At 43.9% G+C, this 17,154-nt stretch overlaps 1 protein-coding gene across 1 annotated transcript in view; it reads left to right on the top strand.

Annotated features, from left to right (window-relative positions):
* Positions 1-2,108: 2,108 nt before the first annotated feature.
* The window catches only part of LOC105521922, a 127,844-nt gene continuing 112,798 nt past the window's right edge, over positions 2,109-17,154 (top strand). The window contains 1 exon segment of the mRNA XM_011956279.1: positions 2,109-2,214. Coding sequence (XP_011811669.1) covers positions 2,109-2,214 — 106 coding nt within the window.

Genomic DNA, 17,154 nt, shown 5'->3' on the forward strand with positions numbered 1-17,154 from the left:
AATCTGTCTGACTTCAAAAGCCATGTGTTTAAACTGCCATAGCATACTGTGTTGGCTCAGCCCTGGGGCAGCTTCTGGGAAGCAGAAATCCAGGAATCTGTGGGAATCCCAGCTCTCCCCTTCTAGACAAGTTCCTGGTTACTTTCTGGATCTCAATGTACTCATCTGTAAAGTGGAGAACGCAATACTTCAGACATAGTAAAAATTCAAAAAGTCATAAAATATGATTATTCAGTTAGATGATACACCGTCAGAGGACAGGAAGTATGTTTATTATATTCGTAATTGTAACCCTAGTACCCCCCATAATAATACCTCACAGTGTTTGGCATATAAGAGAATAGGAGTGAAATCATAGCTTCCTTCGTATAACTTGTTTACAGCTTATTTGGAAAGAAAACACTGACAAGTGTGAGCAGATGAGAGAATAACATGTGAACATATCATCACAAAGATGTTAATTAACTGCCAGATTGGTGACCTAGCAATAATGTCATATTGCAATTGCCCCCACCAGGCATTAGAAAATCAGGTTCTGGCCCCAGTGCCACAACTTCCTAACTGTGCAGGTTTTTGAACTTCTCTGAACTTCTGTAGGAGAGGAATCATAATGATCTAACTTTTCTTTTCTCCTGTACTATTGTCAAGTCCAGAAAATACTGTCACATGCTTTATGAAATGTCATGACCATCATCATTTTTGGCAAGGAGAGCAGGGAAATGAGGCTGAACTCACTGGAGGAAATGGCTGAAGGTCCCAGCTATGAACAAGGAGCCACATTTTGCTATAGATTAGAATGTATTCCAGAGGGAAAACTAAAATCAAGGATCTATGTCAAGTTCAACTCCTGTTTCCAGAGGCCTCCAGCATCCTGGGGATTCTCACTCACTATCACTTGCCAGTAGCAATATTAGGCACTCACTAAATATTTTTAAAGTCAAGTTCATTTGTCCTAATTGGAATAATGGAATTGAATTGTATTGAATGCAATGGTTTCGAAAAGCCCTATTAAAATCCACCTGCCACCCAATCACATAAAATCACCAAAACAACTTTCTTCACTAAGTTCCACAGTCTGTGCTTCTGCTGTATCTTTTCTCTGACCGAGACAGAGTGCATGAGGAAGGCATGGCTTCTGGAAGGGAATGGTAAGAGGGCACATGTATGGATATTAGGAAGAATTTTTCTCCCCCAGGAGCAAGAACCTGGGATTTCCAGGGAAACAGAAAGGAGGCCTCACATCCCTCAAATTTACTGGCATGTGCTTCCCTAAATTGCCTTAACAAGTGAAGCTCTTTTATCCTCAGCATTCATCTCTTAATTCACCAAACATTTTTGGTCCTTGCTGTGTGCCTGGCACCATGCTTGTCTATGGGTCTTAAGGCTTTTCAGATTTTCTATTTCTGTTACCTTCGGCAAGTCCCTTAAACTTTCCTGTCCTCAGTTCATACATCTGTTAAATAGACATCATCCGTTATGCCTCCCAGAGTTTGTAGGAGGAACAAATAAGATCAAAATACTTCACAGGCTATCTGACATTCAACAATTACTTTAAAAGAAATAGTCATTAAAGAACTAAAGATGTTTTTAAAAAAGAAATAAAGGTCTCTGGATCTAATAATGTAATGTCATGGAAAGAACTAGTTATTGTTGGAAGTTGAAAGTAATGCATGCACGTGTAAAAAAAAAGACCTGATCATGCTAGTCCCCTGCCCGAAAACCATCCACTGCCCACCATCCACTCCCAAAGAGCCCCAACTCCTGAGAGCCTAGCCACCTCTCCATACCCATTCCTCACAGCCCTGCCCCCTGCCCCCAATCCCCAAAATATGCCCTGCTCTTCTGCCACACATGGATTCGACTGGTTAGTTCTTGAAGAGAACATATTCTCTCAGGCCTCCCTGCCTTTGCACAGAGTGTTCCCTCTGCTTGGAGAAGCCCCAGTAATTTGGTAAGAGCTCACTCGATGTCAGCCCCTCTGGGAGACCTCCCAGTCTTGTCTTTTTATCAGGACTGAGTTTTGTTCTCTCCTCTGATCCCTGCAGCACTTGGACGAACAGCTGATAGGAGTTCATTTTGTGAAGCTGTGACCAGTTTTCCAGTAGACCATGAGCTTGCTGAGGGCAGGAGCCTGACTGTCCTTGGTCCTTGTTTCTGTGGGGTCTATCCCAGTGCCTGGCACAGCGGCTTTGGAGATGGAAGGAATAGAGGGAGGTAAGTGGATGGACAGGAGTTCAAGTGCTCTATTCCTAGAGGGGGCATGGGGGTAGGTCTAGAATTGGTCACTATGAATAACCTGGAGAAATTCTAAAAACAAAACACACATATAGTTCCTGCCTTCCAAGATTCTGCTGTCGTGTGGGCCCCAGGCAAAAATAGATTTACCTTGCAGCTAGTGAAGTTTATACGTCAAGACCCTTCACTTGCACAGCTCCTTCCAGGGACTTGGGAGAAGATCCAGCAATTCCTTTTTTTTTAGACAGGCTCTTGCTCTCTTGGCCAGCCTGGAGGGCGGTGGCGCGATCTCAGCTCACTGCAACCTCTACCTCCCAGGTTCAAGTGATCCTCCCACCTCAGCTTCCCAAGCAGCTGGGACCATAGGTGGCAATTTCTTATTCATAACTTTATATATATACTTTTAAAAGGACTCTCTAGATGGAATGAATTCAGGCCCCACAAAACCTGGATCAACCTCTCGCCCCAGGATCCACAGTTTCAATACGCTTGTCAAGTGATTCTGATACATAGCCAGATTGGGCAATGACTTGCTACTCAATGGGTAATTCACAGACCAGAAGAATCAGCAAACATCATGGGTGGGCAAGTCGGAAATGCAGAATCTCAGACCCCATCCCGACCTACTCTCTGTGAATCTGCATTTTAACAAAATATCTGGGCTGATTCATGTGCAAAAATTCATATTCAAAGTTGTGAACCACTGCTGTAATGATTTCTCTGAGAGAAAAACTATTTCCAGCTGTAAAATCACAGAGGCCTTCTTGGAGGAGGTGATCTCTGAACTGAGACCTAAAGTAGAGGCAGTATTTGGGTATGTGAAGTATTCCAGCAGAAGCAGCAAGCAGCATCAGTAGAATCCTGGAGATGGGGTGTATGAGGAGGGGTCGAGTAGACCAGGGTCTTCAGGCTGGAATCAGAGAAGACAACCACAGGCAAGTTGACTCAGGTGGGAGGGAGAGAGGGAGGGAGGCTGGGGAAGAGCCCACGTGCTGGGTTAAGGCCTTTGGATTCTAATTAAGTAAGAATGTGGAGGCTTAGAGTTCGGGTTCAGAAGACATGAGAGATCCAGCTGCAAAAGCAAAACATCCCCTGGGAGAGGGAAGCCAGTCACAGTGTTTATTCATGCTCAGGTACATTATTTATGCCCAAGCCTTGTGTAGAAGAAGTCAAAGAAGAGAAGGGACAGGAAGCCAGAAGCAAGGACTGAGAATTCATGAGGGAGGTACTCATGTTTTTTCCCACTCTGCAGGGTTGATGAGAGTCTCAACAGCACTCCCATCCTTGGCACTGTGCAATCAGGATATTCGCTGACTGTGGCTTACAGAGGGGAAGGAGCTGGGTGTGGTCCAGGTTGAGTCTTGTGAATTCCCATCACACCTGCTCCCTGCAGGCTCTACTTCTGCAGCTCCCTGAGTTCAATTCATTCCTGCAACCCCAACAAAACCTACCTACAGGGTTGTTACAAGGACAAAAGGGCATAATATAGCAAAGTACGAGAAATATATTGGGACCTGAAAAAATGCATGTAATCCTTTGAACCTTGAGTCAGAACTCATGACTTCCCTATGCTATCATGAGGTTCAATTTCTAACAGATAGTGGATTTTCAATGAATGCTTAATCATAAAATGCCCAAAATACCAGCTAATAGGAAACTCATCATTTGGCCTTAGAGTGGGTTTTGTCAAGGCTTGAGGTCATATACACACTTTAACAACGCACATCAGTGGTAATTTAATGAACATTTACTACATGTTGATCACTGTGCTAAGCATCTTACAATGCATCATCTCATTTAGTCCCATAATCAGATGATGAAAGGGAAGCTTGGAGATGTTGAGTGTCTTGCTCAAAGTCCCATTGCTATTAAGAGGCAGAGTAGGAGATAGAAGTCAACACCAGGGTGAGATCAAAACAAGTACTCACCTGTGAAGTCTTGTATGGGTGCCACAGGTGAAACAGGTTTCATTTGGAAATGTGCATTTGGCTTATTCCATCCCCTCCCCATCTCATTTCAAATGCTAGGAAAAGTCAATACCCATTTCATATAGATGGAATTGTAGACTCAGAGTCAGAGACAGAAAACATAAGGACTATCTAGTTCAATGCTGCTCCCATACAGATGCAGAAATGGAGGCGCAGAGAGGTTGGTTGACTTTCCCATGGTAAAACAGGATGAGAGTGTCTTACCTGTTATAGCTCATACATTAAGATAAAAACAAACATATAAAAACACAAGGTTATCTTGTTTTGGTCTATCCTCACTTCTTCACGTCCTGTGCCAGGCATCAGCTCCCTCCTTCTCTTCCTTTTTCTTTACTCATTTATGTATTGGTTCAGCAAATATTTATCGATGCACTATTGTGAAGTTACATTCAGAGAAGAGACAGGAATTTAGGAAGAATAATATAGAGCAAGAGAGAAAAAAGAAAAGAGAAGAACAAAAAAAGTAACAGAGAAAGAAGTGGAGAGAGAAATACAGAAAGAGAAGGAAGAAAGGAAGGAAAGAGGGAAGGAAGGAAGGAGGGAGAGAAGGAAGGAAGGAGGGAAGGAAGGAGGGAGAGAAGGAAGGAAGGAGGGAAGGAAGGAGGGAGAGAAGGAAGGAAGGAAGGAGGGAAGGAAGGTAGGAGGGAGGGAGGAGGGAAGGAAGGTAGAAGGAAGGAAGAAAGGAAGGAAGGAGAGGAAGGGAGGGAGGAAGGGAGGGAGGGATGAAGAGAGGGAGGAAAGGAAGGAAGGACAACATCAATTGGCCACTTTCTATTGGATAAGCAATTTTCCAAGCATTTTACATGTATTAACTCGTTTAATTCACCCAGAAACCCTATATGGTAGCACTATTCTTATCTCCAATTTAGGATGAGGAGCCTGTAGCACAGAGACCTGAAATAAATCACCCAAGGTTGGAGGGCTGGAAGGTGGCAAGGCCAATATGCAAACCTGGCAGATCTGGCTCTAGAGGCCTTACTTGGGATCTATGCATGTAATCGTGTTATAATGTCCTCCATTTGCCCCGATGGCCACTGGAAGTGGATTAGATACTTACGGTAAGAACGGTATTGCTTCTGAGAGACTTTATCATCTTTTCTCAGTGGAGAACCATCATCACGGTTTGTCATGCACCATCAGTGCCTAAGGTGTGAAGGGAGAAATGTATTGCACATAGAACCATCAAGCAGAGGAACCTGGAGGGAAAAGGATCATGGAATTTAGAGCCATGGGACCCGGGGTTTATCTGTGTTCCTACCACTCCCTAGCTATGCCATGGGATGAGTCAATCCATCTCGTCAACTGTGTGGCTCCTCATGTGGAAAATGGGAATTATAGTCGATTCAACCCTATCTACTTCAGAAAACCAAATTAAAGTGAAAGTAGTTTACAATATCAAAGGCCAAAACCAGTGTGAAATCAAACACAACCACCAGTCTTTATCTCCTTAATTTTGTGTAGATGTTTATTAAAATAGAAAGAAACTCTGTGGGGTTGGTCAGTGCTGAATTTAGAATGAGGATGATGGAGAAAACCCAAAAAGGAAGGCTTAAGCGATGAGCTTCCAGTGGGTAACAGGAAGAAGGTGGATTATTTAGGAAGAACCAGAAAGGGCCCTGTGGATAGTTAATTGTCTTTGGATAAATGGTTATTTTCATTCATTCATTCAATTAGTATTTACTGAGTGCCTCCTATGTACCAATGACAGTGTTAGATACTGGGGTACAGTGGTTTAGAGAACAGATACAGTCCTGGTCCTCATGGAACTTGCAGTCCACAGAAAGTCAGACACTGAACAAAGATGTACAGAATTTAAATGCATAATAATAAACTGTGACACATGCTATAAGACCAAGGAAAAGAAGAATTGCCTATAAGAGAGAAAAACAGTATTGGGTAGGTGAGGACACACTGAAGGACTCAATGTCCTAATTAGTCAATGCCCTAATTATGGGAATAATTCCCATTCTTCCACCCCACCACTCACCAACTGCTATTTGAAAGGTCATAGGTCTCTGCTCCGTACAGGCATGCACTATTTTAATTCAATGAGCCATCTTTTGAGTGCCCAATAAAAGTACGTGGGTATATCCCCAGGTGTCAGGTGTCAGTCAGCCTGCCTTCATAGTCAACCCTGGCTGCAGCCCCCTTTGATGGGATCCCTGCATATCATTTGTAGTCCTATTTTACACATTTAAAATACATTCACAATAGTTCAATGATTCATCCAAGACAACACAGCTAGAAAGTCCAGACCAGGGTTTAGGACTTTTGATAGCAAATCAAGGGCTTTTTCTGTTCACACATAATAAAATCCTGACCCCACCAGGTCCAGCATGTCATGGCTTTGCCTCATCTCTTGCTACCTTCCCCCTTCTTTACCATGCTTCATCCACACAGGCCTTCCCAGGATGCAAAAAGATTTTCCCTGCTTCAGAGGCTAAGCATCAGCTCTTCTTTGCAATGTCTGGAATGCTCTTCCTTGATTTTTTACTTGGCTACCATCTTTTATTTTTAAATCAGCTTTATTGAAGCATAATTATTATTATTATTATTATTATTTTTGAGATGGTGTTTCACTCTTATTGCCCAGGCTGGAGTGTAATGGTGTGATCTCAGCTCACTGTAACCTCTGCCTGTCGGGTTCAAGCAATTCTCCTGCCTCAGTCTCCCAAGTAGCTGGGATTACAGGCGCACACCACCAGGCCCGGCTACTTTTTGTATTTTCAGTAGAGACTAAGTTTCACCATGTTAACTAGGCTGGTCTTGAACGTCTGACATCAGGTGATCCAGCCATGTAGGCCCAAAGTGCTGGGATTATAGGCATGAGCCACTGTGCCCATCCTGAAGCATAATTTTTATGAATAAAATTCTCTCCTTTTCAGGGTTCAGTTTGATGAGTTTTGACAACTATATAAATATACTTAGGCAACCACTGTTACATTTCCATCACCTTAGGAAGTTTCCTCCTTTGCAGTCCATCTTTTGCCCATACCCCAGGCATCCACCAGCTTCTTCCTTTTCATTTAAATTTCAGCTTAATTATCACCTCTTCAGAGGCCTTTAGAAGCAATGCCTTCCCTGACCATCCAAAAGCTCTCTTCCATGCTCCTCCTCCATCATCCTCTTTCAAAGAGTCTGGCTGTTCTCTTCCTAGCACTTATTACAAGATGTACCCATTTTATCAACTTACTTGTTTGCTCTCTTTCTGTCTTCTCCAAACAACGTAAGCTCTATGAGTGAAGGGTCTTTGTCTTTATTAATATTTGTAAACCCAGGACATAGTGCTTGGCACTTAGTAGAATAAATATTTATTAAATGCATGAATGAATGCATGGATAACTGGTACTGCAACCTTCTGTGTGCAAGTAGCTGAGGATTCATGGCTGAATCACAGATGATTTCTGCACTTACGGAGCTCACAATCAAATGGAAGTCTTGCGACAGGCACACAAATAACACTGACACAGATAATCCCTAATGATTGGATAATGCACTACTATGTACGTATAAGGCATTTACTGTGTGCCAGGCCTTGTTCTAATTCCTTTGTGTGTGTGTGCGTATATATATATATATATCTACTCATTTTATCCTCATGACAACCCTATATGGAAGTTACTATTGATATTGCTGGTTTAAAGACGAGGAAAACTAGGCACAAGAAGGCTGAGTCACTTACCTCAGATCAGCCAGCTTGTGAGTGGAGAAGTCAAGATTTGGGACCATGCTTTTATGCAGGGCTGCCTGATCCATGCCCCAAGAGAGGGTCACATAAGGCATCCAGATAATACGGAGAAAGCTGAAGGCAGGCCCAGCTCAGACTTAGGTCAGACTTGCAAGACAGGCGAAGTTCTAATCTGGAAACTGGAAACAGGGACAATTGTCTCTGGAAGCCCTACATCAGGTCCAGTTCAAGCAGCCAGACAGAGCCCTCCAAACCCAGGGGCAGGATTTTCAGGCCTCTAAAGGGGACTATAGCCGGATAGGGAGGGAGGCGCTTGCCCTAGTGCTCCTGTGTCCCCAGGGGTCCAGTTACCCCAGTAACAGTGCAAGCCAGAGCATCAGGGCTTCAGGTGGCCAGCTGAGTTTTTCCCACAGGGCTGCAACACGTATCCGTAACACATTGGGAACTGGGGCTCCAGGCCAAGGGGCCTGAGCGCCGCCTGGGGCTCTGGCCCCTCCCGGTGGCAGCTTCCCAGAGGCCTGCCGCGCTCGGTATGCAGTTCTCCGCTGCGGACAGTAGGTGGCAGTGGGTCGTGAGAAATGGCCCTCGTCCGGCCCTGGCTGCGGAGACCCAGCCTGGAGAAAAACGTGGCTGGGCTTCGGCCGCCGAGCGAGGGAGAACCGCGCCCCCGGGGTGGGGCTTGGGGGCCGCCCTGGGACTTGGTGGCTTCTGCCCGAGCGGAGGTCAGCGAGGACCCGGGAGGCAGCGCCTGGATGGAGCTGGACGGGGAGGGCTCTGCTGAGGCTCCTAGTCCCCATGCGGCTGTGCTGTCATGGGGAGCCCTGGGGACCCTGGCACCCTCGTGAGGGCCCAGCCGCCGCCTCCTTAGCCAGAACTTGTGCCCAGCGTGGGAATTTTATTCCTGAGCAAACAACATTTTTTTTTTTTTTTAACTGAAGAAGAAACTGCCCTTCAGAGAGGATAAGGGACTTGGCTGTGGCCACATGGCTCGTGTGTGGCTGTGCAGGTATTAAAACCTGGTCCTGTCTGACGAGAATCGTGCTTTTTTCCACTGTGCCAAACCCAGTGAGGGATTCCCTGGTGTGAGCACCTGGGGACAACGGAGGTGTATTCTAGTCTGCATTTATAGTGAGGAACTCGGCTCAACCAGGGTGTGGCCATGGGCCCCCACTCCCAGGCACTGTCCAATGAGGGGATGGCTGAGACGACCGCTGGATGGCCTTGGAGAGCCCTAATTCCCTCCCCAAGCCCTAACTATCCAGGCCCCCAATTCTGGCAGTCTCTGAGCATTATGTCTGACCAGAGTTGCCCCTGCAAGGTCTGAACTCTGGATGCCCCCCACCTCTGTCTGCCTCTTCTTATTGTACTAGATCTCAACCCGTCTCCCCACCTCTGACATTTGAAAGCACTTTTACTCTCGGGAATTCGTTAGATCTTTACAACCACCCTGTAAGGCAAAAAAAAAAAGAGAAGGGAGGTTTACATTTATAGAAGAGGAAACCGAGGCCTCAGAGAAGTGATTTGCCAAAGGGTACCAAGCAAGCTCGCCGCTGAGCCAGGTCTTGAACCTCAGGTCTTCACAGCTGCCTCCTGCGACAAGGCGGGAGCAGCGCTGGTGCAGAGCTCTGGAGAGGCCGGCAAGCCGAGCAGCGGAGGCCCTTCCATGCCTCTTCGTCTCCCGGAGGCAGGCGAGGAGCGGCCGACAAATTAATTCACGCTATCTTTACATTATGTATAATGCGGCATGATTTTATTTTGCTTCATTCCCGAAATCTTTTACGGTAATTAGTAGCCGAGTAAAATATAAAAATTAATGCAATATAACACTTTAATGGTAATAATACACCATCCTGTCTAATTAATAAAATCTGTTGTTTCCAAGCACGATTATTTATTTGACAAATTGATAGCACACATCCTGTTCATACCCTCTTTCCTAGCTCCCATCCTTTCAGTTTATCGAATAAAATTGTAGCAGGAAAATAAACAGATTGTCTTCTGACCTGACAAGCAAGTGAGAAATAAACCTCTCACTCATACATCCCTAATTGTTCTCAGCAATATCCTCTAACACATGTCCAGATTGGTTAAAAATGAATATTGATTCCTCCCCACTTTCTTTAAAAAAAAATTACATCTTCTTATTTTAGAGAAAAGAGACCTTTCCTCCCTTTCCTCTGGGTAGTGTTTATATCGGGGCAGTTGGAGGGATGTAAATTTTGTGACTGTGTTCAGAAATTCTGATGGCCTTGCTAACAGAGTGAAGCGATTGTTCAGGCTATGCCAGAGAGAGAAAGACAGAGAGAGAGAGAGAGAGAAAGAGGGAGAGGAGGTAGGGGCTGCTCTGAGCCGCCGCCAAGGAACACTGAACCCATCGCGAAGGCTGCAGGAGAGGATCAGCAAGGGAGCAGGGAGCAGTGAGGTTGCAGGATTGTCATGGGGAGTTGGCAAAAACAAAACTGGGAAAGGGGTTAGGGCAGGATACCCAGACCTGGCAGTATTTGCAGGTAGTACTAGGGAATAAGGAACAAGGTCCAGCATCATTATGTGTGGAACTTGGGATGAAACAATGATCTAATTACAAACCCGAATGCATGCTATGTTGTGTAATACGGGGGCATTTTACATGCCAAGTGTTCAAATATGAAAGCATTTTAAGCTATATATAGGGCCTCAGAGACAGAGATACAGAGAGACATGGAGACAGATGGAGAAAAACAGAGTCAGACAGACAGAGAGAACACGCAAGAGCAGGACAGAAAGAGAAAGAGAGAGACTCACCATCTGCAGGTTATTTTGCAGCACTTTTCTCTGAAAGAAAAATTATGTGATGTGATCTGTGTTCAGGGAAAAGCTATGCTATCCCCAGCTTTCAAGCTACATTTACTATAATAAAAAAGGAAAAAAATCTCCAAGTATACACAGGTGAAAAAAGTCACCCTCTCATGGAAACCGGCCTCAATACACAAAAGGAGAAACACACACACACACACACACACACACACACACCTGCTTGCACAACCCATGGATGAGTCTCCAGAGTCCTTTCTTTTGTATAGAAAAGTTCTACAATCCTATGTGCATTATATTCAACACACATACACACACACACACACACACACACACGCACAATGCAGATATGTGCACATACCACCACTGCACGCACACCCTGTGGAGCCCAGACCCTTGAATCAATCCAGTCATGCCCCATTGGTTAGACTCCCCAGGCCACTTCCTGGGCCACCAAAGTAACCTCTACCTTCCACTGAAGTCTCAATACTCTGATTTTATTACCCACCCCCACCTTTTTCTCTTGATCCATCTTCCCATCCCCACCACCATTGTGCTAGTGCATTATTTAATAATAAAAATAATAATTTAAAATTCTTCCAGGCTGGGCGCAGTGGCTCATGCCTGTTATTCCAGCACTTTGGGAAGCTGAGGCAGGTGCATTGCTTGAGCTCAGGAGTTTAAGAACGCCTGGGCAACATGGTGAAACCCCATCTCTACCAAAAATACAAAAGATTAGTCAGATTTGGTGGCATGTGCCTGTGGTCCCAGCTACTTGGGAGGCTGAGGTGGGAGGATGGCTTCAGCCCAGGAAGCAGAGTTTGCAGTAAGCCGAGATAAAAAAAAAAAAAACTTCCATAAAATAGATGCTGAATCCAGTTTTTGCCAGCACACAAGTATACAGAAGGTGACCAACCAGTTTGAATACTTTACCTTTTTTAAAGTGCTCTCCTATGAATTGTTTAAGGGCAAGGGTTACTAGACTCACTTTATAGATAAGGAAACAGGTAACTTCTTTCCAAACGGAAACAATTGGGATGTTCAGTGAAAAATCTTTACTGAACACTTAGGGTGGGTCAGATACTATTTAAACGCTTGACAGGCATTATTTCATTGAATCCTCAAAATAACTGTATGAGATGGGTCCAGTTATTACCCTCAGTATTATAGATGCAGAGTCTGATATTCAGAAGGTTTATGTAACTTGAGAAATTACACAATTATATAGTGCATATATAATAGCACTGGAGTTTGAACCCACACCTGTCTGGATTTGATGTTCCTAGAGCCATGTTCTAATTCCAGCTCTGATATTCACTGGCTGTATTACTTTGAGCAAGTAACATTTCTGAGACTCGGTTCTCTTAACTATAAAATGAAGATGAAAATTCTCACCATTGATATGAAGGTTAAACGTGACATATATATACTGCCCAGCAGAGAGTCTCAGCAGGGATTAGGAGTTTAATCAAGTCTACTCTTCCCTTCAGTTTTACTTTTGTCCATCTTGCATTAGCCACTCCCCAGAAGTTACCTGAAATATAACTCAGTTTGTTGGGGCTACACCCAGTTGACAGCTTGGGGCCTCAAGCCTTTGTTTCACCATTTTCAAAATAAGGAAATAACAGATATTCATGAGGATAAACTAAGTTAAAGCATAAGCAGCCAGCACAGTGCCTGGCACATGGATGGTGCTAAAATACGTATTTGTGAAAGAAAATAAGGGAGGAAGGGAAGAACCAGGATAATGGTGCCCAGGTACTCAAAAAGAACTTGCACCCACGCAGCTCTTAGGACCCAGGAACTGGTCCCACCAGGCTCTGCCAAAGGGTGAGCAGGAATGTTCCAGCAGACGGTGAATGTCCTGTGGACCTGCTCAGTGCCATTGATCAATATGTTTTATGATGGATCTAATTAAGCTCTCTAATGAGGGATCACAAGATAACAATTTATCCCAGAACCATCACTCATTAAAATGCTATTTCAGGAGATGACATCGTTCCAGCCTTAATTGGCAGAGTTCGCGTGACTGGAATCCCTTGGGAGCAGAGATGCCCCTTGTCATTTACTCGTCACTTCTGTGGTGAGGGGGCTTAGAAGGGCCCTGAGAGGCACATGAATTTGTCAGGCATTGCCATAGCCCAGGCTCCACCTACCCTGCTGCAGGTGGCTTTCTGGAGTGGGTGACTCAGCAGGTCACTGACAGGAGCCTGTGGCTGTACAGAGGCCCGGTTTTGGAATCAGAAACCCAGAACTTTAGCAGTTCCCAGAATGAGTCGGGAAGCCTTCGGAAGTGACGATTTCCATCAGCCTCAGTTCCCTCTTCTATAAAGAGGCCTTCCCTGCCTGCCTTCTGGGTTGGTGGAAGATTTAAGGAGATCATGGAAAGGATTATAGAGCAGTGGAAAGAGCACAGACTTGGAGGTGACGTTCTCAAGGTTCAAATCCTTGTTCTATACCCACTGGCTGTGTGACTATAGACAAGCTACTTAGTGTCTCTGAACCTTGATTTCTTCAATAATAGTACCTAACTCAATAGGATTCTTGGGAGGATTTTAAGAGCTTTATAATCAGCCTGGTTTCTGAGGATCCCAGGAACACAGAGATGGAAAGGCATGGAGGTTTTCTGAGGGAGCCTGTAATGCCTTAATATCAGAATAATATCTGTGTCAGGACAGATTACAAACCCAAAGAGGACCAGAAAAAGCCATGGTGGCTATACCCACAAGGGAGGAGGAGGCATTTGAGCTAGATATTGAAATATAAGAACTTTCCTAGTTGCAGAATAGAGGAAAGGGCATCCCAGGATGAGTGAGCCCTCAGCAAAAATAAGCAAAGCCCCGGGGTTGGAGAGAGTTCGTGCGTTCAGAATGCAGTAGTGCTCCCTTCTCTGTCGAGAATGCCTGAATCCATGGATAGTACGAAACCCTGTATAAAAGACATTTTTCCTATACATATTCCTATGATAAAGTTTAATTTATATATTAGACACAGTAAGAGTTTAGCAACAGCTAATAATCAAATAGAACAATTATAACAATATAATAAAAATTAGGTGAATGTCATCACTCTTTCTCAAAATATCTTATTGCACTGCACTGTAAGTAAAACAAGGGTTATTTCAACACAAGCACTGTGACAGTCGGTCTGATAACCCAGAGGGCTACTAAGTGACTGTCGGACAGGTAGGGTATGCACTGCACAAAGGATGGTTCATGACCTGGGCAGGGCCAAGATTTCATCATGCTGCTCAGAACGGCATGCAATTTAAAACTTGTGAATTATTTATCTCTGGAATTTTCCATTTAATATTTTCGGACCACAGTTTACCACGGGTAACTGAACTGTGGAAAGCTGCTGCGTCATCCCGTTGCGGAAAGGCAGAAGGGCAAAGCAAGCAGGTGCGGAAGACATCGCGATGCTCCAGAGCTCCCTTTTTACAGCAATCCGTACTTCACTCCCATGGTAATGGCAAGAATCCATTCAGGAGGGCTCCACCCTCATGACCCAATGACCATCTAAAGGCCCCACCTTGCAGCACCACTGCATTAAGAATTAAGGTTCCAACACATGAACTTTTGGGGGATGTATTCAAATCGGAGCACCTTGCAAAGTACTTGGATTTCATTATGAAGGTCACTGAAACCTCACATTGGGTGAGTTTAATGAAGTCTCATTATAGAGCTTGGACCTCAGAGGAGGAGAAGGGAGGAAGATTGGGGTGCTTCTGCCAACAAAGGTGGCTTGGAGCCTTCAGAGCAGACCTCATGTTTCCCAAGACCGGGAAGAACAGGGCCCCCATGTCTTAAGTGCCATAGACTTGTCAGAAGCACTTGCGGAAACCAAGATGGCAATGGTGCCTTGAATTTTGGACTGCTTCCCTACCAGAGAAGGAGACTGGGTGTGGGGTGGCAGGAATTAAAACTTGTAGAGCTGCTATCATGCATTAGGGGATGCATTAGGGGATGTAGCATTCGATTCTCACAACACTCGCCATCAGGTGTGATTGTCCCCATTTACTAAATGATGAGTTTGAGTAGTGCCTTCTCCAAATTAACCAGCTAGTAAGAGCAAAGTCAGGATTTGAGCTATGGTCAGTCGGTCCCAAACCAGTGCTTTTATGACTGCATGCTCTCTCACTAAACACTGCCACATTTAGGACCTCCATTCCTCAGGTTTGAGATGTGGGTGATTTAGCTCCATGTTTCAGAAGGGTAGCTTGAGACCCAAAGAATTCTTCAAGAAGCACCTTGCCCATGGACACTGTACATGAGATAATTTTCTGATAGAAAACAGAGATGCAGTTTTGATCTGACAGCAATGGCATTGAGGAATGTGTTTTTCCTGGAACTCTGGGATGGATTTTATGGCCTGATTCCAATTTACCTTTCCAGAGGCCATTAGCCTCTGCTCATTCCTGACTCCTGGGGCAGATGTGAACACTCCTGGATCTTTAATTTTTGCGAGAATGTAGGAGGGGGCTGATGCTATTTTCCTATTGCATAATAAAATTCTTTCCTTAACAAAAAAGGGGGATCCACAGTTTCCAATTCAAACGCTTTTTTAAAAAACAGGGGGAAAAAGTAGCAAAAAATAGTTGAAAGAATGCACCCCTAAATGTGAAATTTTTTAGAAATACATATTTGTAGTAGGATTCAAAGTGTTCATGACAGCTACTACTTACAGTGTTTAAAAAGTTGCAATTAGTACCAAAAGGCTTGGATGAAGAAAACATCCTATCATAGGCATATTTATAAAACAACTTCCATCAGCCAAAGGAAAAATGGACAGAACTCTATTACAAGCTTTTTATATTTGAAGAGCAATTTCTAATAATATATCTAGAAGCCATTTCTGAAATTGACTTAGTGTGCATGATCTGGGATTAATGTTTTCTGCAAAATCACATGCTCATTTGAACGTAAACATTTTGCACTTCCGTTCCACCTCCTGGTTCAGAAGAATGCACCTCTAATGTGTAAAGTGATCTATCAAAATTAATTGTGAATGCCCTAATCCAATCAAGTCCACCTCATTAGGCAAACATTTAAATTATTAAGTTAAATAGTGGGATATTTCAATATAATCTTGTTATGCTATTTTTATGGCAGTACAAATGCTGTCTACAGATGGGCTCTGCTTCCCAGCCTCCTTGCTATTGTTGATGAGCTCACCATCTCTCTTGCTGGATTTCACACGTGTGTAATATTGGTCTAGTCACAATCCTGCATTCCCTCACTACCTCAGCAGTTACTGATGGAGCTCCTACTGTGTGTTAAAATTTGAAGGCTAAAAAAGACCTTCAGGATAATCTAGTCATTACTTTTGCAGATACAGGAACTGAGATTCTGAGAGGTTGGGTGCTTTTTTATGGCTCATGGAGCAAATTTGTGGCACAGCTACTGGTAGAACCCTCTCTTCTTGATTCTGCATCCAACCATCTGCTTTTTTCTTCTTTCCTTGTCCATTTCTCTCTCTAATTCAAACATAAAGATGTAAATAAAATGGATCAGATTCATGCTGTTCATATTTTATATCATTAGCATTTTGCAAAATTATTCTTTTTCCCCCCATTTAATAAAAGATGTATTCCCAACCTGGTTGCTCTTCACAGAGCTTTAAATAGCTTGTCCTTTCTAAATTCCTCTAGCCAGCAAACAGCTATTCATCATTCGATAGTTCCTTGAAGGCCAGCCCAACAGAGACATGTTTGGAAGAAATAAGATCTTGATGTCTCAGCCTCCAGCCCCTAAATTAGACTCTGGGTATGTGCATATCGGGAGGAGGAAGAACAAAGGAGTAAACAAACAGGAACTAAAGCAGGCTTGAGGTCTAGCCATGACCAGGGTCCAGATACCCATATTGGGATCTTCTTGGGAGCTAGAGAACACAATCCTGTCCTCAGCAGACCCCTTGCCCTGCACCCCAAGGGAGTTATGTCTATGCTGTCTAAAGATTCAGATTTCACACTGACTCCGAAGGTAGGTCTAAGGAACCCTTAGACTTTACCCTACTTTTGGGAACGAGGTGAAATGAAGAACTTCCCAGTGTTCTCCTTTTACTCTCTGGTTCAAATGTAGACAGCATTCTTTATACCCTGAGGCATGGTTGAAACAGGGATAGAACTATTAAAAAGATATTCTGAAGGGGAACTAAACTCAGAAAGTGCCATGAATTCGAATTATCCATTCTGCAGGTGGCTTAAGCCCCAGGGTCATGGTATGACCTTAGTGGGTCCTAGGTACTCTTATTTTCATGGGTTCTTTCTTCCATTTAGATAAGTAAATAAACAAATTATATTTTATGACTACATTAATATAAAGAAGACAATACTAATATTATAAATTTAAGCATTTTCTTTGACCTAAAATGTCCTAAAATTCTCTGACTTTAAGAGAATTAAAACATTTTTGTAGGCCCCCTAAATGTTTGCAGCCCTAGGCACTCAGTCTA

The sequence above is a fragment of the Colobus angolensis genome, unplaced genomic scaffold (assembly GCF_000951035.1).
Source record: "Colobus angolensis palliatus isolate OR3802 unplaced genomic scaffold, Cang.pa_1.0 Scaffold412, whole genome shotgun sequence".
In the NCBI taxonomy this organism is placed as follows: domain Eukaryota; kingdom Metazoa; phylum Chordata; class Mammalia; order Primates; family Cercopithecidae; genus Colobus; species Colobus angolensis.